Source organism: Leiobunum rupestre, chromosome 2, assembly GCF_980474605.1.
Source record: "Leiobunum rupestre chromosome 2, qqLeiRupe1.1.hap1, whole genome shotgun sequence".
In the NCBI taxonomy this organism is placed as follows: Eukaryota; Metazoa; Arthropoda; class Arachnida; order Opiliones; family Sclerosomatidae; genus Leiobunum; species Leiobunum rupestre.
In genome coordinates this window covers 27,069,120-27,096,219 of record NC_143385.1, presented here as the reverse complement: position 1 = coordinate 27,096,219, position 27,100 = coordinate 27,069,120, and the positions used below count along the sequence as shown (strand labels likewise).

Genomic DNA, 27,100 nt, shown 5'->3' with positions numbered 1-27,100 from the left:
TCCATTAAATAGAATGATGAGGTTACTGGATCTGCAATCCAAGCAGGCTTCCATCTCGACCAACCAGTCGTATCCTAGTATGATAGGAAAGGAGGACTCTTTCAGCAGGTAGAAAGAAAAATGAAGCGTTGCTCCGTTTGGGCTGTTGAGTTGCATCGCCCGGGTTACTGTTCCTGCTTTCTTGGCGTATACATGTTGAGTGGCTAGTTGAGACCTGCTTCTAGGCAACTCGTAAATAGGATAATTCGGGTATAACTTCTTGAAGACTTCAGTGTCGATACAGGAAAGCTGAGATCCGGTGTCCAAGAGTGCTTGAATCGGTTGGTTGTTTAGATACACAGCTACGTAAGGGCTACCTTCGTTATGCTTTCCCTGAAGTAACTCCTTTCCTCGCTTGATGGTAGACTCGATTATAAGCGGATTTATAATCGAAGGAATGGAAAACGGGTTTCTTGATGTAACAGAACTAGAAATGTTCATGGAACGGGTCGGGGTAGTACCCTTGAAAACAAAAACTTCATTAGTTAGATCTTTAGTAATTTCAGTACCGTTACCAGAGCCTCCAGCGTAGTCAACATTAGGTTTTCGAGCCTCAGTTTGTGGTGAGGGCATTTTGTTGACAGTTCCACGTTCTAGAATTGGTCTTTCTGATGACTTTGTAGTGAGAGTTTCTACATAAGTATTAGTCTCTGGTTTTCGTTCGTGACGTCGATTGTTCGAATAGTATGGATTGATTTGGTCTATTGAACTAGTAATGGAGTTCAAAAGTTGATTTTCACAATCCGTTTCTTTAGTTTGGTGAATCGTGGTAGTTTGGACTCGATCCGGAACTATTGGATCCTTTGCAGTTGTTTCACGCATTATCGGCGAATGAATTTCATGAGGTTTGACAGCCCTTGTCTGGTCATTGCTCGGTTTACTGAGTTCTGGTCTGCCTTCTATAACAACGCCCACTTGAATTAGGGTAGGTGGTGGGTGCTGGTTTTCTTAAATGACAGTCCTCCCGTCCACCTGAGGTGGCTCCTGTAGTACCATTATACTGGTTATTGGCCACTCGGGTTCTGAATTCCTTTGGAATCCTATTGGTAAAGTGGGGCCCTTAACGGGTCAGAGTGTGCAATAACTGGTGGCTTTACCGGGAAGTCGGGGTCCGGCTCTTGTAACCCATAAGGGCGGTGGCGCACTGGGAGATGTTAGCTTTGGTCACATGGTCCTATCTCCACCTCCGACTTCGGTCAGGTAGGGGCTGGATACTGAGCTTCGGTTCGGGCTAACGGAGAGGGTCCGTGCAAACTGGCCGCCTCGGCGGATTGGGTAGCCTGCTGTGGGGCGGCGGGCCTCCGTATGAGGGCACGGCGGTCCTGTTTCCCGGCCTTTTCGACTCACGCCGGGATCTCTGGTGCTAGCTGTGCCGGGTTACTTGGACTGCTGTGTGCTCGTCGTTCCCCTTTAGGAGCTCTCTCCAAAGGGCTCGACTCCCTGCCTCCATAGGTGGGGTGTCGGCTGGAGTTCCTACAGCATCCGCTCTCTATCCCACAGTGGCGGGCTGGTCGTCCCATTGCTGCGCCTTTTGTCGGGATGAGTGGCTAGAGTCGAGGGTGCGACCATCAGTAGTAGGGTTCTGCTAACCATGCTGAATTTGTCACCTGTCCGGGCTTGTGGACGAGCTCTTAAGTTTTTGGGGAAATTATTGTGAGACCGAGACGAGACTAAGGGCAATAAAAAACATTTGGTGAGACTGAGCCCGAGACCAAGTCTTAGTGTGCAGCTATGTACTCTGCGTCGACCGAAATCCGAAAACCAAAATTTGACGTTCGACGTCATAATCAAATGTAATTATTTTCGCGTAAATGAAAACCAAGCTTAATATACCAAAAAAGTCTATAAAGAAAAAAGATACAGCGGCGCGCCGTTCTTTGTATCGGCGGCGGCAGCGGCGGCGTGCACCGATTTTCGAACAATCGGCGGCGGCGCGATCGGCGCGTTCAAAATTATCGACGGCGGCGGCGTTTAGCGGCGGCGCAAGCCTCTAGCTTGGATTATACTATATAGATAAAATCAATAAGCAGAGTAGTATTATCAAAAATATTAAGTTTTCATGAATCCGGTTATACTACAAAACGAAGATAATACAGACGATCTTAGCGGCGGTTGTTGAAATGAAATCTGACAATGAGTAGAAAACGCTATAACAAAAATTTGTGTTTGGACAATTTTCCAACAATGTTTTTCCAACTTAAAGCTTAAATACTTTTATATTTTGGGTTAATTGTGGATTATTTATTCTCGAGGGCCCTTCTAGAAAAATCCTACCGGGCCCATTTATCCTCCGGGCCCGTAGGCTTAAGCCTACTCAGCCTATTGGATAATCCGCCACTGGGTGGAACCAACTCCATTCGTTAATTGGACATGTCTTGGAGGGCAGAAATCCTTGGGTCGTCGATTGATTGTACTGGCTTTGCATTTTCCGGGCAGTAGCGACTGTGGTGCTCAGTTGATCCACATCAATAACAAGCTCCAGCTACTCTAGGACGTCTTTGCAATTGTTGGTTAGTAGTATACCCAATTTGGGGACTAGCCCTTGCCGAGGGTTGGTAAGGCTCAGGACCCCCAAATGCTTGTACGATTGGTTCAGCGTACATGACGGCCATCTGCAAATCTCTTAAGGTATACATCACATTAGACTGTAATAACGCATTATCTTTTGGTAAGAGACCCATTCGAATCTGTTGTATAATCATAATTTCCGAGGGACGATTAGTATCGGATAGCTGATTATATAAGGCTATCAACTTTTCTACATACGTCTCTGCCAATTTTCCAACTTTTTGTCTGGACTCATAAATGCGACACCATATTTTAAAATTATAGAATCCTGCAAGAAATTGCTGATCAAAGAGGGTTTCAAAGTCTCTTCGGGACTGAATTAAAGCCCTATTTCTACGGTACCAGGTCTTGGCTTGACCTTCTTATAGTAGTGGCAGAATTCTAAGTAGATCATCTTCGGATATGCGCATAACGTCTTGATATTCAAGTAAACTATCTTTAGAATCGGAATGTTCATCTCCACTGGCATTTGCCAGTAACTTTGACTAGGGACAACTGATGGCTGTAGTAATTGTGGTTGAGCTTGGATTGGTACAACAGAGGGCATAACCGGTCTATTTTGGGCTGAAAATTGCGGGTTGCCTATATAGCTTGATACATTACTAGCTCTAGGGATAGATGTTTGGGATACTAAATACGGGGGCATTGGTTGTTGATTACTAAACTGGGAAAAATTAGCAGGTTGGGATAGGTTGGTTTGTTGATAACCAGGTGGAGGGTTCACCTGCTGAAAAAATTGTGGCAAGGGTGGGGCACTATACGATAAATTATTGGCTATATTACCTTGCGAAACTACGGGATAATTGGTTTGGCCTATTTGAGTAACCGGGCTAGGAATTCCACTATTACCTGAATAACTCGCAACTGTCGGTGCCACACGGGTACCCACTGGGCCTTGGTACGTACTAATTGGCACAGAAGGAGAATTCTGGTTAACGCATGGGTAGTTTCTACCTAGCTGAAGTGTAGGAAATTGTATACTAGTCGTATTAAGAGGGGGCTGAGATTCTGTGGTCTGTGGCGTATTAATAACGGGACAACTAACTGCTTCCGGCCCAATTCTCCGAGGGTAATTAGGTAATCTGGGCGTATTTATCCCTTCCCTTCGTCGGAATATACAGGGTGTCTCAATTTGCTCGATCCGGCCGTTTTTCTCAAAATGTATTTATGCTAGGGTTCGATTTTGTGCCGTTTTGGAAAATTTATTTTTTCACCGGTAGGTGTCACGCAAAATGTTTCAATAGAAAGTTGTAGGGCATAGTCGAAAGTGTAAAAAATAATTTTGGTTCGGTGGAAAAAGACCTATTTTTCCCTGAGTTTGGAGGTCGGGGGAAAAACAAGTTCTACTAGCAGGCAATAGCCTTTAACGTAAACAATCGTACATAATCACAACACACATGTACATTTATTGTAGGGAACTTATGCTTTCAGCTATGTAGTTAATAATCAGATCTGCAAGAAGTTATTGTTAAAGAAAATTATTACGTTCAACACCTAATTAGACAAAGTAGACAAAGACGTGGTTACGAGTAAGATCATCAAACAAAGATTTGTAGACCAAAAATTACGCTTATTTTCCTTTTGTTGTTTTTTAACGTGAAATATCAATTGCCCGAGTAGTATTTAAAGCGTTTACATTTCAAAGTTAAAACATTATCTCAGCTTGGCCGATTGTTGTCAGTATACCTCTTTACACTCGAGATCAGCGCGCTCATATGCTAGAATTATTTTACGGAGAAGGTCGTTGTAATGCTACTCTAGTAAGTCAGTTATTTAGACGAAGATTTCCCAATTGCAGACCAAGTCATACGGCGGTTCTTAGAGTGGTCCGCGACTTCGACAACTATGGTAATATCAATCCGAGGTTTCGTGGTCGTGGTCTCCAGGACATCGACATGGAAAACACCATACTTGCCTACTTCGTCACCTATCCTCGAGCACGGCCGTCTCGAGATCTGCTTCGCGCTCATAGCGGCCCAGGCGATCGTACGAAAATCACGTATGGAAAATTAGTTCAAAAACTTCTCCCATCATTTTTTGGCGGTAGTGTAGCCCCCCCCCCCCCCTTCAGAAAACTCGTAGCCATGTTATCGAATGGGAATAACTGCGCGGAACTTTGGAATTTCAATTATTATCGCGTAATGTGTAATTTTTTGTAAAATATTTTTTTAGTAATATTTAAGTTAATTAATAATAAAAACGTTAACACCTCTTGAGATTTTTTAATGCAAAGTAAAGTTTTGAAAAACGTTATTAAAATTTGGTGATTCTGGAGCCAGAAGTCGCCGTCGACGTTTTCTGTATAAAAATGTAAACATAAACACTTGGTTCTCCTTACAGCTGCATTATTGTTATGTAGTAACTTCCAGAGGCCTTTGTTTTGTATTAATGTTTAAAAATTTAATTAAATTAGTAAAATAAATTAATTTTAAAAGAAAACAAATGGGACTTATCTTTAAGAATATGTAAAAGCTTATTATTAAGGTATTGACTTGTTTTTTTAAGAGCCAAAATAAGTTTAATAATACATATTAGTTGGGATATGGGATGATGTATTATAATGATAATTTATACAGGATTAGTTGGAATATTGTTTAACATAGTATGATTATTTATTCAAATATTGACTAGTTGAATAATAATAATAATAATAATTTATACAGGTACGTCCATGTACATGTGTTGACTAGGTGGAATATGAGTTAACATATAATGATAATTTATACTGGCATGGATTAATTAACTAACTGTCACTTGGTAGATCACTATGAATGAAAATAGTGATTGAAATTTGGAAGTACTTTTCGAGAAAGAGGCTTATGCACAAGTTATTTCATTTTCTGGAAACCAGATTTAAGGAGGTATGACACGCAAGATTTTGTAGACAATGAAGTTATTCTAATAGATTCATGTGTTTCCTTTTCAATATTTTCTTCTCGCAGTTGGTTTGAACTTTTTCTAGATATTGAGGAAAATCATTTTCTAGCCAAGCCAGTCTCTCGTCATTAACATAGAAAAATGGACACTTGTTCTGATTTCAGGACCTGTATCCAAGACTCATAGTGGCTACATTGTGAATGTCATACCACTTTTGAATAACTTTCATATAAGTGATAGTAGAACCCACTGTTTTAAACTGTGCGCTTGTGGATGACTTCCTTGGTAGTTCATTAGGTATTCCAAAGCCACTATGACAGGAGTTGAAAATATATCTATTGCTCGCCTTACACTCAACTTTTCTAGATATATATTTTTTAGATTCACAGAATGGAACGCAACAAATTTTTGTGGTGGGCATTTTTGCATCTTAAAAATTGGCAATATTTTAAAACTAAAGTTTGAGAAATGTGAACTTAATTTAAAGAATAATAAAGCTATTTTTTAAATAATATGAATAATATTGTGGTTGTTTATTTAAAATTCTGATAAAATAAATGCAAATACTGGTTTGAAAACTTAAAAACTTGAATCCTGTGAAAAACTTTGGTTAGGCTTAGCAATGAACTAATAAAACTCAATATAAGCATATTACTTTAATTAAATAAATGTTTTAAATGAAAACTTATTAGATAAAGATCAAATTATAAGTTGTACATCCCAAACTTTCCAGAAGTTTTTGAAAAACAATGCAAAAAGGATTAACTAGTTGAATTTACCGCCATAGAAAACTATTAAATATCCCGCTAATTTTTTACATTTAAGGGGGGCTCAGACAGCGCTCCTAGTGTTAAAAGAAGGTATTCGCGGAAATACATAGGAGAGGAAATCTTTGCCTGGGCCGCTATGAGCGCGAAGCAGATCTCGAGACGGCCGTGCCTCGAGCCAGCGTCAAGACTGCCAGCTTTGACTTAGGGTTGGATCGAAACTACGTTTGGAGAACACTCAAAAGACACCATTTTCATCCTTATCGAGCGACACTTCACCAAGGACTGCATGACGGTGATAGACAGCGCCAACTCGACTTCTGCAATTGTTTTTGCCTCATGGCTGACGCACACCAGGATTTTCACGATCAACTACTGATGTCCGACGAATGTTCATTCGGAAGAGATGGGCCTTTCAACCGTCAAAACCAACATATGTGGGACTACGAGAATCCACACTGGGGATTTCCTCACCGCCACCAAGTGCAGTTTCGCTTAAATGTGTGGGCTGGTCTGTTAGGCGACAGAATTATTGGCCCGTTCTTCCTGCCAAATCGTCTGAACGGTCAAAACTACTTGGAGTTCCTTCAAAATGAAATATCCAACGTGTTGGACGACATTCCTCTGGCCGAGCACAGACGCATCTAGTTGCAGCAAGATGGGGCGCCACCTCACCAATATCGTGACGTGGTTGCATATCTAAACGACGAGTTTCCTGGAAGATAGATCGGAAGAACTGGTCCTGTTCGTTGGCCTGCAAGATCCCCTGATCTAACACCACTCGACTTTTTTCTTTGGGGATTTGTAAAGGATTACGTATACCAAACACCTGTGACGAGCGTTGAAGATTTACGACAAAGAATCATCGAAGCATGTCGCCGGGTGACTCCAGAAATGGTTCGGGGAGCATTTCGCAATATGCAACATCGTGCATAGCATCAGAAGGTGGAATTTTTGAAAACATTTTGTAGAAGTCATTAAAAAACATTTGTCACTTGGGATAATTATTATTTGTTTATTTTTCGAAATCTTATAACTGAAATGCATGTTACCTACAATTCGTTAAAGGCTATTGCCTGCTAGTACAACTTGTTTTTTTCCCCGACCTCCAAACTCAGTGAAAAATAGGTCTTTTTCAACCGAACCAAAATTATTTTTACACTTTCGACTATGCCCTACAACTTTGCTATTGAAACATTTTGCGTGACACGTACCGGTGAAAAAATAAATTTTCCAAAACGGCACAAAATCGTTCGATTTATCTGAAATTTAGTAACCAAAGCCTTCCATACCTAACAAATAAATCCTGAAAATTTCAGAACCCTGCATAAATACATTTTGAGAAAAATGGCCTGATCCAGCAAATTGAGACACCCTGTATTACGAGCGTGATTCCGATCACTATCAGAAAGTTCTAATTGTTCTAGACAGCGAACTAAATCACTAGAGACACCTGCTTGCGCCATAGGATTGTCACCAATATTTGATCGATTTTCTAAGGTGTTATTGACATTGTTAGGGGGTGAACTTGAGAGAGAGAATGGCTCTGGACGAGCTCTCCAAGACATTGTAGGGGGTATAACAATTTACATAAAAAATAATTAAATACACATTGCGGCCCTATTTGAGGTTAGGGTAAATAAAGCTCGTTGGGCTACACAATTTGTATCAATACCTAAAACAATTTATCTAAAAGTATTTAGAATTTTTTTCATTTATGCTAATTTAGAGTAACAATAGTTCGACAATAGAAACACTTGCACTGGTTAATTCTTATTTTATATACGACACTCAACAAATTTTAACACTAACCGTCCTTAACACACTGGAATCAAAAGCAACTTGGGTGCGCTCAGTTTATGGACAGTGAAGGTCGAGGACCTACACAATTTGGTTAATCACACTGCGCATTGAATACTAACGTTACTTGTCACGTGTGTCTAGGGCGTTTACACTGTGAGCATCGACACAAAGTAACTTAACCTCTTAACTATGATTACTATTCCGAAATTAGTTGCAATTTTTAACATTTTGACACCGTAATTTTTCACTCTCTCTGTGATTCAACAGCTTAAAATCAGTTATCCTGTCGACTGCGCCACGTTATAAAGACGTTTCAGTTTTGGGGCGAAAATTTAGGGTAAATCGTGCCGATTTTGTAGGAGGGATCTACAATGTTGTTCAATTTCGCCACTCCCGCGCAAATAAATCAAACGAGACTCACTCGTCCGCCGTTACATCGAAATTTATATTGTTCGGGATAACCGTGCTGATGAATTGTGGAGTTGAGTGAAAAGTAATACAGTCAAGGTCAATGAAATATAGATTTTATTTGGCACGTAGACTTTAACTTTGATACACTTTATCATCAATTTAATTACCCTTGTTATTAATTATCGTATTTAACCACCGAATTAAACCTTGCTCACGAACAATTATTTAACCATTGAATATGACACTTTGAATTATCACAAAAATTACAATTTAAATGAAAAAATAGACTTAAGTTTTCTTCAGGGTCGTTTGCCTTTAGTCGTCTTAACCACGCACTTAACACTACACTCTAAATCACAATCAACGTTAATAATTTACACCAAAAGGATTGAAATCACCACCGATTCTCTACTGAACTTCAGCCCGGGCTTACTTTTCACCGGTCCCGCTCGGCAGTACTTAAGCCTCTCGAGTCGTCTTCAAACTTAAATCTTCTAATAATATTATAACCGTCACGGCTTTATATATCGCCCCGTGTTGACTTAATTATAACAAAAAGCGATAAAGAGAATAGAGGGGGGGGTGTTGATAAAAACCCTTGTGGTCTTTCCTTGACCTTGAGGGGATTACCTGGTTTAAACTATAGATGGCGCCAGGTTTGGGGTTTATAGTTCAAACCCGGGGTTTTTAAACTAGGGAATAGGTGGACTTTTAATTACTTTTATATGTCGTATGTATTTAAACCAAAAATTACTGATATTTAACAATTTTTTTAACGAAATTGGTTGAAATCGTTATACCGGTTACAACTTCGCAAGATGTTTTTAAAAGGTAAGACAATTAAAAATGGCTTCCTGATTTAACTTTCGAAAGCCAATTAAGTGGATTTTACGCTCATCATTTCAATAAGCTATCAAAATATTTGTATTCAATATCCATTTTATATTTAATGCCGATGTTATAATTTAGCCTGCAGAGCGAAGCTACACGGTAGAAAAATCTAGCTGTACTTTGGTCTTAACTGCGTATTGCGTCGTCGTGTGCTCTATTTCACTCTAAAAGTAAAATTTCCAACAACTCCTGTCGAGAGCTCTGCAAGAAGCAGTAGTTAGAAAAGAGATATAACATCCTCTAAATTAAACAACTTGTTAATAATCTAATTTTAGTAGTGGACTTTCCATAATTAACATTTTAAGACCGTATATTAGGATATAAATTGAAATAACAATACTTATTCTCTCCCCATGGTAATTGGGGAGCATTTTTGAAACCATAGCTCTGTCCGTAACCATGGTGATGGCTTGGGTTGGTCTAGAAAATAAGGAATTCCCCTAGGTGGCGACCAAAAGACAAAACTAGCCGTATTTTTACACAGAGGTACACAACTAGTCATGGTCATAATGACCTCAGGGCCATCTTAAGGCATGGGCTAAATGGGCTTCAGCCCAGGGTCCCCAGCCAGTTTAGGGGCCTCAGAATTGCCAGCCATACAGCCTCAAATCTAGGGATAAGGGTTTAGTTGGTTCAATATTATTTAAGCTCATTTAATATTATGTATCTTTTAGTTACGTCTAAAAAAAATTCACTCATCGCCACATCGCGTATCATACGGTACCAACAATTTCTTGTGTAGTTGAATTTAGACAACGGACATACAAAGGCTGACCGTTGTGGATCGCAAAGGCCTTAAGAAATAATTTAACCCAGGACCCCAAAAGGTCTTAAGACGGGCCTGAATGACATTATCTCTGTGCTCACTTAGTTACCTGATTGTTAACATATTATACTAACCGAGAAGCCCGCCTTACAGGCTAGTTGTGTGTTTCGAGGCACTCCACCCCAGTAAGCCCCCCTCCCCCTTTTTCCCATGGGATAACTCCCGTGGCACCCTTTTTCCCCATAGTCGACCCCCCAGTAAGGCCCCTCCCCCTTTTTACCATGCGATAATTGCCATGGTACCATTTTCCCCATAGTAGAACCACCCCAGTAACGCCCTTCCTCCCCTTTTTCCCCATGTGATAATTACCGTGGTCCCCCCCACCCGCCCCACTTTTCCCTTGTGATATTTACCGTGGTACCCTTTTCCCCGCAAAAATAATTCAATTCTTCCCCAAACCCCCCTGTAACCCTTTAAACCCCTGTATCCAATGGCTGATTTACTCTCATGACGAACAAATAAAAATACGCTCGTCCTTGAGCCCCGATTTACCTCTGTCCCACGGGCCACGCTGTTTATAGTCGAACCACCTCAGTAACGAAGCGAAAGGCAGTCTCGGTTTCCTTCTGTTCCGCGGACCGCTTGCTCTTGGCCGCCCCACCTTCGTCTTCCTAACTGAGTAACCAAAAGCAAGCACGAACGAACGACCAACGTACCAAGCGCTCCTGAATATATACTAGCCGAGAAGCCCACCATACGGGCGGGCCCTCAGCTAGTTGTGTTTTTCGAGGCACTCCACCCCAGTAAGGCCTCCCTGCCCCTTTTCCCCATGCCAGAATTACAGGGTACCCTTTTCCCTCGCTAAAATAACAAAAACTTGTCTTGCTCTCTCGTCCCAAACTCCCCAGTAATGCACTCCCTCCCCCATTTTCCCATGCGAGAAATTCCGTGGTACCCGTTTCCCCATGCCAGAATTAGACCGAAAGACCACCTGGCCTCGCAAAACGGCGGAAAGTCCGGGAGTGTCGAAAAACTTGCCGCATTCCCCCTCCTAGCTTTTACAATGTTACCTACTGCTGCCAGGACTGAGTATAAAGACTCGGAGAGACCGAGCTAACAGGTTTTCTCGACCACAGAATAGCGCGGAAAAAGATAGGCCACTACCCATACTCGCAGACTTTACCACTCGGCCGGCTTAACAGGGTTTCGTTTGCAGAGGCCAGTAAGACGAAGGGGTTTTTATAATAAAGATTATCTTTCAAGTGTAGCCCCCCCCCCTTCCACCCCCAAGTTTTTGGAATGGAGGATATTTTCTTATCAAAAGTGAATTCGAACGGCCACGTTTAAGATTTTTGTAAATAATAACTAAATAGGCGGTTAAATAAATCTCCCTCAACTTGTTTTCCCCTTATTTCTTTTGCGACCCCCAAACGATGTACGAGTCTGCGCAAGCGCATTTTGTGTCCTCATAGGTCATTACGGTTTCGCGTCGGCTAGAGCAGGCTGAGCAGCTAGAGCCTAGAGACTGCTGAACTTTTTAAGGTAAGCCTAAATTAGATTGTTTCTATATACTAGTAGGCCCTATATTTTTATTTTATTTCATTGGATTAGATTTTATCTTTGGAACGCTATTAGCAATTTACCATGGAAGAATTAAAGTCAAGCCAAGTCCAAAAACTTTCAAAGCCATGTCCAAGGCTTAGCCCTTATACCATTGGGTTTGAGAAAGAAAATCAAAAAAATTCAAGAAGCCCTGGATTCAGTAATTCTACAAGTGAAAAGGCTGTCACACCTACACCTATTTCCCAGGTCTTGCAAGAAAGTCCTGTAAATGTAAAATTTAGACAGGCTACTGGCAACTTAAATAAAGAATCAGTTAAACGAAAGTTGTGCCTAACATCAGTAGTAGATGGGCCTACTGATAAATCTAATGAAACTCAACCTAAAAAAGTAGTAAATTTGAAAGGATATCCTGATGGCCCTTGGACGAAGCAACTCAAATATCTTCCTACAGACTACGGACTTAATGTAAAATTCGACTATTTTCAATTACACAAAGCCACTAAGCATCTGGAAAGCCAGAAAAGTTCAACAAGTGTTTTTATGCCCTGTTCCGACTAGTTCATCTCTTTATATAAAATGTCTAGTAATATCATCGTACAGTTCAAAAGAATATAAAGTGCAACTTGAACTTCATAGCCAAAGTGGTTTTGTTTTACAAGGCTATTGCCAATGCCCATGTGGTACCGGAGGAGTATGCAAACATATCAGTGCAGAATTATTTTTCTTTTGGGATTGTAAAGTGGAAAAGGTAATTTACATAAAAGATGACATCTCTTGCACGGAAGGAGAGAGTCAATGGGGTAATAAAAAACCAACTAGCTCTAAATTGTTAAATAAGAGATTTGATAAATTACAATTTGTTAAGTTTAAACTAAGCGATCGCTTCAGTAACAATGATAAAAAAGTAAACGTAAATCAAATATGGCTAGATTTTGTAAGTCGTTAAAAAAATAAGCGGAAAGCGAAACTGTGATAGACGATTTAAAACTAAGGGGAAGGCTTGAGATATTTGCCAATAGATTTGGGGAAAGAAGGAAAATGATGAAAGCTATTATTACTGAAAATGAATTCAAACCAGTGCCAATCTCCGATTCTCCAGTAAAAGAAATATCAACACAAGATGATACTCAAATAGCTTTGGAAATACAACGTGGATATATTCCCTTTCCCAATCTATTGCCTCCTGAATTTAATTTAGCTTTTCCCCCTAAGTGTTTGTTGACTTTAGAGCAAACCAAAGAATTAGAATATTTAACGAGAGATCAATCTGACCCAAAATCAAAACATTGTCAACTGTGGAAAAGCGAGCGCGAAATTAGGATTACAGCATCAAAATTTGGGGAAATAGTTAAACGTCGAAAAGGAGTAACTGAAACATTTCTAGTCACGCTTAGGAAAGGAGTAGATTTAAGCTCGAATTGTTTTGTTCAAGAAGGCCTAAACAATGAGAATAATGCAATTGACATGTATTTAAAATTTAAAGGGGGTAACGCTGTAACATTTAAAATTGGTTTCTGTGTAAACCCAGCGATACCGATACTCGGGGCTTCTCCAGATCGTATGTGCTTTGATAAATCTATTAATGAGTATGGGCTGATTGAAATAAAAGCTCTTTCTAAAGCCAAAAAAGAAGGGCTAACTATTGAAGAGGCTATAGCTCGAAAGCATGCACCGTGCCTAAAGAAAGAGCAAAAAGGTGAAATCTCATTGAAACTTAACCACTACTACTTTCAGGTGCAGGGACAAATGGGGGTAACTGGTTTTAGCTGGTGTGATTTTTTTATTGTTTCTGACCAAGATTTTATATGCCAAAGAATTCAGTTTTATAGAAAACTATTTCATGAAATTATAGTTCCTAAGATTTGTGATTTTTATTTTAAGCATTTTTGAAATGAGTTCCATTAGAAAGTGTCACTGTGATATGAGAAGCGTCTCTGGTGCTACATTTTTACAAATCTCAAGTTTTGTAACAATAAAATTGAAGTTAACTATTTTTTTTAAACTAATTTTGTAAAATTAGTAAAAATAAAAAAATTTATAAAATATTTTAAAAATTCATTTTTATTTTACATAATATCTCAAATACAAGAATTTGTACCAGGTTTAATTTGAATTTTTATCAAGCCTGTCAAGCAAAGGTTCGTTTGTAATGTTTGCCAAATATCCACAAATCGTCCACAATTTGTTAAGTTGACTATACATGGTATTTGGAAAGATATATTTTAGTATTCGGTTCTTTTTAATTTCAGCAATAACGCGTTCTATATGAATTCGCAAATTGGCTATTTCACTAGTTTTTTTAACTTCTTCTTTTGACAGCTGTGTTTTTTTACCAAAGAATGGTGGAATGTTCAATTTAACTCCCTTATTTTCCAGTTCTTCCCCAATAATGAATCCACGGTCAGCCATTAGTGAATCTCCAGGTTCTAAAAGATCAATTAACCCACTATCTACTGTTCTCTCTTTATCCGAAATTCTACGTGGAGCAAGTTTCGATACAAAAGTTACAAATCCATTGGGAGATATACCTAACAACTCTTTTGCGGTGTTATGTTTCTTGTACTGAGAATATGTATCAGACTGAGTTGTGTAAAGATTAGGCTTCTCAATGAATAACTCGGTACAGTCAATAAGACACCTAGGTGTTGGATATAATAGACGAAAGCTTTCAGGCATAAACTTGTCAACAATTTTACGAGAAGGCCAGATAGGTATACGTATCATTCTATTGTGTAGAAAATCAACCCAAGTAACCCACATATTACTAACTGTCTGGGTACTAATACCAAAGCGATATGCTAAGTCTTCCTCTAACAGCCCTGCTCTAATCCGGCACAATACTAAAAAAAGTTGGTTTTTAAAATTTAAAGTTAGTAGTCTACCCCGATTTAATTCATTCCTAGTTTTTTTTACGTTCATACTTTTTGGCACTGTTATAAAACTGTAAGTTTGGAAGATCATCCTCTAAAAATTCAAAAAAAGCATTAAAGTCTTCTTCAGATTGAAAACCGGTGTAAAATTTAAGCTTTGCTGCATCTTGTTTTACATTTTCAATACAAAATTTCTACTTTCGTTGCCAAGGATTCGTCTAAAAGTTGGATTCTTCTCCGCAGGGTTTCATTTTCTTCTTTTAGTGTTTTTAATTCATCTTCTTGGACGTTAATTTTTCCTAGGAGTCTCCTATCATTAGTTTGACCAAAGTATTCGTAATCAGATTGAAAATTTTTGCTAAAATAGGAATGATCTGAAATTTAAAAAAAATTAGTAATTAATAAATATTTAAACAAATGGTAAAATGATGTAAGTACCTGAGTGTGTAGTTTTATTAAATATTGTGGAAGTTTTATCGGTCTCTACTGTGACATTAGCACCCACCTCGGGAATGCAAAAACCAAGTTCGCCAGAAGTCATTACAACACTTGGAAACTGATATTCTCCAATAAAAATAGGGTAGAGATCATTATACTGTCTTTGGCCATCTTTCCGAAAATGAAAACCACAAACTAAATGACTTCTTGCAGGCATCCAGGTTATAGGATTTTTTACTGGTGTACAGCTATTGTATCGAGGTTTAGGCCTTGGCTTGTGAAAAACTTTCGACGCTACAAAACGAATTCTTCGCACCCACTCCTCTCTAATAACTTCATCTTTCGTAAATTTATGAAAACTTACACCTTTATTTGATAGTGCATTACTTCTACAGTCAGGAATACAACAACTACTTCCCCTAATCCATTTGGTTTTTTTAGAAGCCATAGCTTATGCAGATTGTAGTTCTCAACTCAAAATATGATCGTGTTAGGTCTGGCAATCGTGTGATTTAAAAAAAAAACAAAGAACTAATATGCAGAATAAGTTGCTTATCCAGTTCCCGAGGAAGCTATCACCTCCTAGTCAAAAACATGCATGATTTTTTATTTAACCGCCTATTAGTCATTTAAAATCTGAGACCGTCAAGTTGGAGAACGCGTATCGTAGTTTTAGATAATAAAATCAACGCGCTACGCAACGAACAGATATTCACGCATAAAACGAGTTGTCAATAAATATTTTTTAGGTTGTTAAGTAAATAGTTTTTTTTATAGATCGATCTAGCTGCTGCCCTAAAATTGACACTAGACGCCAACGGGACGGGTGAGTATTAGAAGAAGTTTATAGAAATAACCAGCAGTGCTTCAGTTTGTCGCAATATTCACTTATAGCCATATGTTGAGTGACGTAGAATTAAAGTTATGCCTTATCCTATCCCTTTAAAGGGACGTCCATCATCAAGTCGCCAAAGTGCAACTATTACCAAGAACGTAAACATGTATAAGAACGTTGAACAAAAGGCATCGCTTGGGCCATGATTTAATCGGTTTCAGAATAACTCCGCCCTAAAATACGCGTGCAGCGCGCGCTTGAACTAGAGACGGTTTAAAGCTTTAGCGCACGACGCACGCGGTTTTTTGGGCGGAGTTATTCTGTAACGTGTTGCATCATGGCACCAGGCGCCAATTTGATCGTTCAACGTTCTTGTACATATATACGTTCTTGCTATTACGGTTATTCATTGGAATGACTCGCGGCAAAATACTTCGCATGTGGAAGTTCGGAACTGACCCACTTAAATGACGTCATTATAAGCTTACGGTACTAGTTAATCCCAGTGTTTAAACGACATTTCTGGAGAAAACTGTGGCCTACTGTTATGTTTTTCAAAAGAAACAAAAGAATCTCGTAATAGCACAAGCCCAGAGATTTATTAGAGGTCTCAAAAAAATAGACCGTTGTTTTTTGCGTGTTAAATTTCCTATAAAATCTAAAGCAGCGTTCAGACTAGGTGAAAATATTACGTTTGCGTCGATCGTGTCGGCTCTTTCGATTTTTTACACCGTTCAGACTTCTCAACAGAGACTTTAAATTTTCACGCGTGTCGTTTACATTTTTCATTTCGTTGCGGACTGCCTAGATGGCATCTCGGTTTAAAGCTCAAAATTTTCATAGCAAACAATTAGCCTTATGCCTAATCAGTGCTGACTCTAGGTAGTGGCGACCTTTAGAACCATCGAAATACTATAACCAATCAGAGGTGGATAAAAAATTATTTCAATTTTTCCGTCGTTATTACTGAGCTCTGATTGGATGAACAATCAACTTTTATGTTAATCTCCGTGCAAGGTTGGTTCCTTTCTGAACAGTGAAATGAACGAACCGACGCGACCAACTTAACCGAAACGACACGACGGATGCTAATGTAACATTTTCACATAGTCTGAACGCTGCTTTACATATTTATTAAATATTAATCAAAACATTTTCAAAATTTGGCAGATAAAATTTAAATGTGGAGAAATGGAAATTTATAAGCTGCGATAAAATTTTGACAGAAAATGTAGGCAGCACGTTCCCAAGTATATCGCCTGCTGAACGAGACCCCACCAAATCCTGGGTACGCTACTGCGCACAAATTATTACACAATTTTCCATGGTAATCGCGGATTTATTGTGGGTAGGTAAATCAAGAAATCGAATAGTCTTCACACCAATACTCATATAAGAAGGGTGAAGACTATTTTACAGGGGTACCACCATGGTGTATAAATTATTAATAATCTACTTGTTAATAGAGGGCGCCATCAGTTCACAATCAGAAATATCAAAAATGATACAACCCGCGAAATTCTAATTTAAATTGTGGTTATTTAAAAGCTGAAATTTGGAATAACTATATTTAGTAAAATATTTTATGTAAAGTTTCAGCTTGAAATAGCACTTAAATTATTATAATTATATAATAAATATAATCATTTATGTCGCACTTGGGGGAGAAGAGAAAGGGGCTCTGAACGAGTTTGAGAAGAGAGAGGGAAATTCGCGGTAATGTCCGGAAGAGAGGAAGACCTTCGGCGCGAGAGAGGGGGGGACAAGGTACTGCCATTCAGGATATAATTTAAGCTAAAAATAAAGAGTGGACTATTTGTACTAATAAACTGTTTGCAGCTTAATAAAATTCGTTTAGTTTTCTTTTGGTATTTATGTTCAATTAACATAAATACGACATTACTAAAGTTATACAACTCTTCGACAACTCCGTAATTCACGATTATCGTAGCGCCCACGCTCCGCTCAAGTCTTTGTCGAGAATGCCGGCTCCCGGTTTTGAGACGTCCTAGTTTTCTTATATCATAGACAAGGTAGCTCATTTGCCGTGAATCGACAAGCAGCTGCCAAAACGCGCCACAAGGTGACCTTTTTTTCTTCGTGTCGGACTTGGCCACATGGGCGTCTCCTGCTCTGTGACTGCGTTCAGTAACTGTCATAGTATATAACAAAGTTTCTTATTGTAAATACTGTGACGTATGAAGTAGATACACGATTGGTTTGGGAAGTTAGTCTTTTTAGCGTAGTGTAGTTTGTTATACTTTCTGGGTCAAAAACCCAGATAAAATGGGTTACTTTAATGAATTAATAAACCTGCGAATAAGGTTGTTTTTGGAATTAAACGATATAAATTTTAACAAACACCGAAAATTAAAGGGAAAATGTAACTTCGGGTATCGCAATAAGGGTTATATGGTAGAAAAAAATTATTAAATGTCAATCATCAGAAAAACCAACTCCTCCAGCCGATAACTTTGAGCGACCGATGAAACTAGTTACCTTAAACTGGAAACGTTGAAAGTGTTCAATAAAAAACCTGTGTCAGCGGTGAGTGATTAAACGCACCCACCGTATCTATGAAGTTTGTGACGTGCCTAGGGCGATTCTTCGCTCTCCAAACTCTCCCAAAATCCCTGAGTCTGTCTCGTTAACATGAGCTAAGCTTATTTCTCTGTAAGCATTTATACGAACTTTGCTTGAAAAGAACACATAAACAATAAAACGCTAATATTGTCTTGATGTCGTTTCTCTTCAGATGCATCCCACTTGTTGGCGTCTAGTGTTCTGACAATTATTCTGGCTCTTCATTCCGTGGTTCGAGGCTAGACTGCTTTTTGCGGTTCACCAATGATAAAAATAAGACAAACTTGGATTTCAGCCAATCCTGTCTTTTTTGGTTCTGCCAATATTTTTGCTCAACTTGGTTGATGATCATAGTTTTCAACTTAGATTCGCAAAACATGTTTCATTTTCGTTCACACTTCCTTATTTATAAGTCTATGTATATTAATAATAGCATTAATTGTAATCAGAAAATGTACCGAAATTGTAAAATTTGAATATTTAATATTAAAAGTCTAACAACAGCGTTTGTGTAGCCAACACGTTGTGACAATATTTTCTACGTGCATACTGTGTAAATCGTTTTTTAAACCACACACACAGTGGGGGTATAACTCACAAACTCTAAGCAAAAAGTATTGTTCAGAGTTTTCACCAAAAGCTGGGATCGAACTCAGTTCCTCTTGCCAGGGCCGTTTTAACTAATGAACGCTAAAAATATTTATGGGTGTGAGAAAATAATCAATTCATACCTCCTTTGTAATTGGGCCTACGAGGGTCTTAAAACGGCATTGCCTCTTTCTGCGAGACGTAAGTGCTAACCATTAAGCCACCCCACCTTAAGGGCTTGCCAGTTGACACTCGAGATCGCAATGAAAAATTGTCATGTTTGCTCTTTCATTGTAGTCGACTGAGATACGGTTCGACGCTTTACCGACTTGAGCCAACTCCTAAAATACCAATTATTAAGCAGGCGGCGAAGAAACGGTTGAGGAGCTCTGTGGATTCCCAGCCGGCTTCAAAATTACGGCCTGTATAGGCGTCGTATATGAAACGGTAGCTTTGACACTTTGGGAACTCCAAGACCTTTCAAAAATTACTGCTTGTAAAGTGGTTGGATTATGTAACGGCTTTGAAGCTTGGTGGACGCTTAGCCGAATCAAAATTTACTATATGTATATAACAAAATGTAAGCTGAACTGTGCTCACTTATTTTTTGTATTCTAATATCTCGTTAACGTCACCTGTGGTATTTTTTCGAAGATATAATCATGTTTATAAATAAGCCTCTGATATTTTACAAGCGTTACCTAACTACTATGTGAAATATGCTAATTGTTTGTTACTGTCATTATATATTTAATAACCGCTAACGAAAACCTATATAAATAACAAATATTTTATATTAATATACATCAATGGTGTCCTATATGTGAGAAGTACATTGAAATTTATAGTGAAATTCTTCATAAATTATTGCGAATCCCTCGCTATTTTACGCACGGGCTTCTGGTGAAATCCAACGGTAATATAGCACAGAAATGTTGGAATCTATGGCGGAAATTTTGGCTTTTGATACAAAAAATTCTATAATATTTTAGTATCCAGCTTCATTTAAGTGAATTTAATCTTATTTGTTCGTTCTACTCCGACATCCGATCAAAGAGTATATAATTTAATTATAAAATTCGAAATCATAACAAAATATTTAAAGTAGACATTTGAAATTATTAATTTTTATCTTTTAAAGCATCCCCTTAAATTTAAATTTCTGCTTATTAACGATTTTCATTTGAGTAAATAAAATAATTATTATAGAAGTACCAAGCAACATAACGCTCTTCTATAATAGCTGCCTGCTTTTTCAAAAATTAAACACTTGTGAAACTAATTCTCTAATTTTTATTGGTTAAATCAAATGCAAAATTTACAACGTTGAACTTTAAATAAATAACGATATTAATTGTTGGAACTTTAAAACCTTTTCCAGCTCTTCTATTCCTCTTTATTAGGTTGTGTGACGCGCGATTAGACAAAAAATATAAAACAAATCACGCTTTCTCGACAGCTAAGGTAAAATGTGACAAACATTCTGGCTCAATACTTGAGCATTAAAGAAATTGTGAATTTGCTTAATAACTAAATTAGTAAGTTTCAAAAGTTCTTAAATTAGTAAGTTTTCACAATAAAAAATTAGTAGGTTATTCATTTCCAAAACTATTAATAATTTATGTAATTAATATGTGTAATTTGATTAAGTAGTAAAAAACTAAATTATTAAATTTGGAATTTCTGTAAATGCTGTATTTATTAATAATTTAATAACCAGCAGAGCGAGTAGGCCAAACCACGCGAGGTTCCAACCACGGAGTATATTATAACTAAAAATTTGGCGAGAGTAGTTCTCAGTTTTTTAAATCTACGGGTTTCAAGGTCATTGCGTATGCTATTCTGTTTTGAAGAAAAAAATGGCCCATCTCCCCTATTTCTGTGATCGCACACGAACATATCGTCGTCGAACTGGACTAATAACATAATTAACATTGGAAATAACCTGTCCATTTAGGAGTTTTCCGTGTTCCGGCTAAAGATGGTTTTGTGGGAGGGGCCGCTTGCCCTATTAAAGGAATACAATCAAGAGCGCGCGACACATGATATTCATTGATACACAATCGAACGTAAAGTTATACTTCCTTCAATGGTTCACAGAATTGTTTGAAAATTTAATCTGGTGGTTATTTAGTCACACCCTTTAAATTCAATCGATACTGTGTCCCTTTAAGGGACCGATTGCCTTTTTTTAATGTGGTTTTGTTGGCCATAAATTCAAAATGCCCACCCCGTTACAAATATCACCAATACTCCTCTGAGACCAAATCCTTAAATTATTAAACACCTGAAATCAATTTTAAATTATATAACCGACTCGTGCGAGGTAGTCGTTTGCTCGTGTACTGACTCTTGATTATCGGCGTTTTTAGAAACTAGGACCATCTGATCTTCGCTGTCAGAAGTCGACCTAAAAGATATTTCTACTAAGAATAAGCACAAGGTAGACAGCGCCATCAAGGTCAGTAGGATATACACTTCCGTAGACAAGCGCAGAGATCCGCTGTAGGCATTGCCTATCATGGCACCGACATCTAGGGACAGAAGATAGTTGGCGAACGACGCTTCTGTCTTCAGAGGAAACAACACAGCGTGAAGAACTGCGGATAAGTCAAACTGTAATTTTATACACTGTGAGAACAGAAATAAAAAATGCATTACCGTGTAAGCCAATGGCCAAACCCGGTGAAACTAAACCTTCAAGTGCGCTCAGACAAAAAACGGTCAAGTGGTTGTTGGACATTGCCGAATTCCATGAAATGGCAAATAGAAGCAGAGCCAGCTCACACGCAACTGAAAATGCGAAGATGGGAATCCTTTTGATGAATATCATGATGAAGGTGCACAGATATGAGTAAACCATGGAAACCGAAGACTTCGTTAAACCAGCCAAACCCACGTATTGCATTCCAAGAAGACACGTCACGAATGCCTATGAAAATTAAACTTTCTGAGTGTTAACAATATTCATATTGATTAAGTTTTAGCGACTTGCACAGATATACTTATTTTTAAAAAAGGAAAAACAACGAATTTTTAAGTGCACAAGATAATACCCCTGATGACGGTCCGATAACGTGTCCGAAACTAGTCGGGTAAATAATGTTTTAAAATAAAATATTTTAAAAATTATCTTGTGCACTTAAAAATTTGTTGTTTCTCCTTTTTTAAAAATAAGTTAACAATATTCATTTAAATTAATAAGATTTTATGATAGCAATGATAACTAAAAATACGTTCACACGTAAGCGGTATAAAGCGGTTTGAATCATTTTAAACCATTTTGCATGGTTCACACAACTCCTTCGAAACGTTTTGAATCGATATCAAGGCAAAGTGTGAACGCGGCTTTAGAAAAACCTAACTTTTCCTTCTAATAAGCACATTTCGTGCTCTCGTAAACTCTCGAACACACATTTTTTTTAAAACCAACACTTTTTTGCAATATCATTACGATAATCGCGTTTCGTTTATTAAATTGATGTAAAACCTTCCCTACAAGTTTAGCTATTAAAATTTCAGGGCAATTATTAGGAATGGCTTACTGACAGTTAAAAATAAATGAAATTTCAATTTACTTTCTGTAGTTAATTTTATATACCAAAAACACAGAAACACAGAAGTACAAATACAAGCAAACACACAGAGAAACATAAATAGTACACTAAAAATAATCACGTGCAAACACAAACACAAACAAACAGAAATAATGTCACCAAATGCAGAAATAGAAAATACACATACACTAACATTTCTAACATTGTAAGTTACATTAACGCAAAACAAACATGCAAAGGCACCCTTACGACCAAGCAAACTTACCCGCGTAAATAAACGACCTATATTAAATAGCATAAACAAATAAGATCATAAAGGTGATATTTGGAAACAACTTTGAAAATGGCCCAGGGAATAATTGAAATTAACACATAGAGGATGCTGAAATAATAACGAGGAATAACTTTGACAACAATAGAAATTATATAATTTAATCTAAATAAATATTTGGGATGTTTTTAAATGTCATGAATTATGTCGTCTTTGTAGAATACTTTTTATTTTATAGTGAACTAATGACTTAAATTAGAGCGTTCTATAAAATCGGCCCAAAACCGGCCAAACTTTTCATACAGACTATAGAGCTAGTTCAGCAGGACAAACAACATCTGTTATTCTTTGGTTTAAGAGAATTCGGCTTATGTCCTGTCTGTATATGAATGTTTTAGAGATGTACCTTTTAGGAGTTGTAGGAGGCACCCTAGGTGTTGAAGTATGTTTGGGGTTCAGAATATTTTCATGATTTAAGTTTCTTATGAAACCCGTGGATTTGCCATCATACATTTATTACAAAAATCATTTAAAATAAGAAAAACGGCGCGGAAAGCCGGAAATTAGTGAAGCCTAGGCTAGCAACTACGCTACTCCTGAAAATCGACTGCTCTCAATTTCTTACGGGTATGCCAGATAAATATTTTTCTCTCAAACGAAAAACCGGCCAAACCTTCACCTCCTCCGAACTCAAAAGGGGGAAAGCACACCACACCGATTTTATAGAACGCTCTATTATAAAATTTTGTAAAATAGATTTAATTTTCATTTTTAACTATTTTTAAACCATAAGACTATCAAGGCCCCCTCAGTTTGAAAATAATGGGATTTTCACGTTACGCTAATGACTGGTCAAACTGGCTACATGAATCTACTTGGTGGTGAAAAACCGAAACATACGCACAAATCTCCCAATGCATGCTTCGTAGGTGGCGAGAGGGTAATATATGTGGTAGGAGTGAGGGGAAGTGGGGTAATTGCTTTTTTTTCCGCCAGGTAGCGTAGATCCTAATTTTGATTTGACCCACGCCTGTCTATTGACGAATACATGGGCCCTTCTGCCAAAATAAAACTTAGGGGGCCTTGATAGTCTTATGTTTAAACCTATAGGAGATTACTATAAAGTTTCAAAATTGCATGGGAGACAGAAAAACCTACTTTATTGATATCGGCCGATCTAAAAATTGCCAACAGACCCAGGTGTAAACCACTTATAAACAAACAGGCAGCTCTCCAGTCTTTCAACAAAATCATCGACTCGAAAACTAACTTAAATCTGCCACGCCAGGTCTTTGACTGCATGTTGCTAGTGACAACGGGTGTTGCATCCAAAAGGAAAACGCAACCTACGAGGCCCAACAAAACTACACTCATGAACGTTCCAAAAAGAATGTACGTAAATTCCAAAGGCGGTGATTGGAAATGTCCTCGTCCCTCGTGCTCTCTGGACACGAAAGCTCCCCCGCATTTGCCCCTGAAGCTATCCTCTTCCGTTAAGGAATAATTTGTCCTCCGAAATCCTTTATCCAAAACCAGGTACGAAATCAGGTCCCCAATAGCCGCCGAAGTGTTCGCCATCCCACTGTGTAATGCGTAAATAAAGGCCAATATCATATTGACGGGTTTTCCGCTGACATCAGCGTAGCGACGAGCCAGAAGTGCCAAAAGTGTAAAGGTTGACGCGTGTGATACGTTAGTTAAAACACTACCGATGATTTTAGTCGCAAGTATTGTAGTTAAGGTTGGGTAGAAGTTAGCAGCGATTGTAATTACTTCGATCACAAACCCCAGCAAGATACAGTTCTTGTGTCCAATAGTCTGCGCCAGTATTGGCGGCAGCAGAAGACACGAAACCATTTTCACCGCGTCGCCGACACTACTTGATTTGGTACCGAGTCCATTAACAATGTACAGACTACTTTGCAATTGGTGGGTGGGTGCGTTCACTAACGCGAAAATATTACGCGAAATCAATACAATTGAAAGATTCTTAATAATATTCCATTTCTTTCTCCTCTTGTTATCCATAGCGGTGTTTTAAAAATAATAAAAGTATACGTGCAGCTGTGAACTGCGATTCAATACTGCTACGAAGTATGAAATTAGCCAGCTTAGACGGCGTTTTATTCAATGAGCAGCTGTACACATTTCTTATTTATTCAGTAAGTGTAGTTGGCAAGGGCACGCTTAGCTTCTATACAAACGGTACCTGGAAGCCAAAATCATGCAATCGAGAGACGTGACTTTTTAAATATATTATAAATATGATTCCTTATATTCAACTAAATTAATATTTAATATATTTCTTAATCTTTTTTAGCGTTTTTTCTAATACTACCGTATTATTCGCGATGAAAAATATTGCTGCGCCCTAATTTGGTTGTCGTCGAAAACTAGATAAATCTCCTATTAGATAAGGATTTTCTGAGTACGCAATATCGCGTATTAGTCAGTTATGACGGATGAAATAGAACCCATAAAAGTTTAGTATTTTCATCTTATATTACACCGTTTTCCATTTGTCCCCATAATAACAGAGATCAATTACGACTACTCGTTAAAAAGCGTAAATATTGGTTTGAATTGAAATCATAGGTTTAGGAAATATATAATTTTCTAGATAACCGGCGATGCGGTGAGCCCAGCAAGAACTAGCAATCGACCCAGGCAATTATTGCCTGGGATTTTTCCAACCGCGGCGCCATCTATCTCTAGTCAAGATCACGGTACCGTGGCGCCATATATTTATAGTCAAAAGTACGGTAACTTGTTTTTGGGCTGTATCTGATAAACTGTGCCATAAAAACACCGCTATTAATACTGAAGTTTTTATTAAACATTAGACAGTTAATTTTGCATTAAAGTAACAATGTTGTATTTTACATAAAGCAACTACATGTTCAAACGCTGGAAGAAATTGCTTTAAATTTTATCCTGGATCTTTTCAAGTATGTCTAAGAATGGTGTTATTATTATGGGATTTTTTTCACACGGGTAGTGCTTTACTTGCTAATGTTTTTAAAAGTTTTATAATAGGGGTAGTGAAAGGTTATTCCTCTTCATCGTGGTCTAAAGAATAGCAATTTCACCATATTATTTCGACCTTTACGGCAGAAATGTTATGGTACTACTGATAATTTAGTATATTATAATCAAAATATTATCGAGGACATGGTTATCTAACAACCAAAAACACAGGTTTAGGGGTACTGATGACGGATTTCACGACACACAAATAACTACAGCTAGTCTAATGTCAAAAATAATTATTATTCGGTATATTCATTGTAAATTTTATAATAAAAAAAATGGAGCAAAAACTGTTATTTATATTAGGTCGGTGCTCAAAATTTACCTGATGAATTTATGAACATTTCTTCCGAAATATCACTTCTTGAAGGAAACTCTTTCGACTCCATTTTTACAAAGAGTACCTCTAATAATGCTTCTGATGAAATTGAGGATATTAGACTAGGTTATTGCCACTTAAATTTTTAAAAATCCCTCAAAGACGAATAATAAGCTCAGACATAAATAATTTTAAAATATTTCTTTAGTTGGATCATACTTATCACAGCGAAGATCCAGAAACTTTGGTTCAAATGCTAAGAAGAAAAGTCCAGTGTTTGGAAGAAAAAAACCTAAGTATGGCTAAGAAAATAAAAAGTTGTTAACAAACTCTCTAGAAGGCATAGGTAAATAACAAACAGTTTGCCAGACTTAGTGGAAGAGGTCGAAGATAAAAATCTAATAATGAAAGAGGATATCATAGTTATCAACGAAAATTTTTCTTCAACCAAAAAAACATTATTCAAAGATCTGTGACTTTGGTTCCAACAACCAAAAAAGAAGCCATTTTCAGATGAGATTAAGCAATTCGCATTAACCCTACACTTTTACTCACCAAAAGCCTATGCATTCTGGCGAAATCACTTTTGCTTGCCAGTTGCCACATGAAAATACCATTAGAAAGTGGTCAAGCAGAATTAAAGGAGAGCCCGGGTTCACTGTCCAAAGTTTTGTATTTCTAAGACAAGAGGCCAAGAAAAATAATTATCCAACAATAGCAGCGTTAGACAGATGAAATGTCAATTAGAAAACGCGTAGCATGGTGTGGGGATAAATACACTGGTTTTGTTAGCTATGGAAAGGTGTCAGACAACACCCAAGAGGAGCAATCAATAGCTTCTTCGGTTCTTGTCTTTATGTTAGTGGTCGTGAACGGAAACTGGAAAATACCTTTGGGCAATTTTTTTTGGTTCATGGCATCCCA

The 27,100-nt window shown here is 37.9% G+C and overlaps 2 protein-coding genes across 2 annotated transcripts; both read right to left on the bottom strand.

Moving 5' to 3' along the window:
• Nucleotides 1-13,788: 13,788 nt before the first annotated feature.
• LOC149956986 (uncharacterized) lies at nt 13,789-15,096 on the bottom strand. Its single transcript, XM_090166914.1, has 4 exons — nt 14,994-15,096; nt 14,754-14,929; nt 14,607-14,649; nt 13,789-14,525 (listed from the first exon to the last, which is right to left on the bottom strand). The coding sequence occupies exons 1-4, from the start codon at nt 15,094-15,096 to the stop codon at nt 13,789-13,791; spliced, it is 1,059 nt and encodes a 352-aa protein (XP_090023040.1).
• An 8,829-nt stretch (nt 15,097-23,925) lies between these two features.
• LOC149956985 (N-acetylglucosamine transporter UNC93A-like) lies at nt 23,926-26,246 on the bottom strand. The gene is made up of 3 exons (XM_090166913.1): nt 26,183-26,246; nt 23,986-24,773; nt 23,926-23,931 (listed from the first exon to the last, which is right to left on the bottom strand). The coding sequence occupies exons 1-3, from the start codon at nt 26,244-26,246 to the stop codon at nt 23,926-23,928; spliced, it is 858 nt and encodes a 285-aa protein (XP_090023039.1).
• Between the last annotated feature and the right edge of the window lie 854 nt (nt 26,247-27,100).

What these genes read in the sequence shown, in the direction of transcription:
- LOC149956986 (XM_090166914.1), bottom strand. Translation starts at nt 15,096, where the DNA reads ATGACTTCTGGCGAACTTGGTTTTTGCATTCCCGAGGTGGGTGCTAAT. An exon ending in TAATAAAACTACACACTCAG is followed by an intron (nt 14,930 to 14,993) that starts GTACTTACATCA and finishes TTTAAATTTCAG; the next exon opens with ATCATTCCTATTTTAGCAAA. An exon ending in ACGAATCCTTGGCAACGAAA is followed by an intron (nt 14,650 to 14,753) that starts GTAGAAATTTTG and finishes TTGAATTTTTAG; the next exon opens with AGGATGATCTTCCAAACTTA.
- LOC149956985 (XM_090166913.1), bottom strand. Translation starts at nt 26,246, where the DNA reads ATGGAGTCGAAAGAGTTTCCTTCAAGAAGTGATATTTCGGAAGAAATG. An exon ending in AATGTTCATAAATTCATCAG is followed by an intron (nt 24,774 to 26,182) that starts GTAAATTTTGAG and finishes TTTTCGCGTTAG; the next exon opens with TGAACGCACCCACCCACCAA.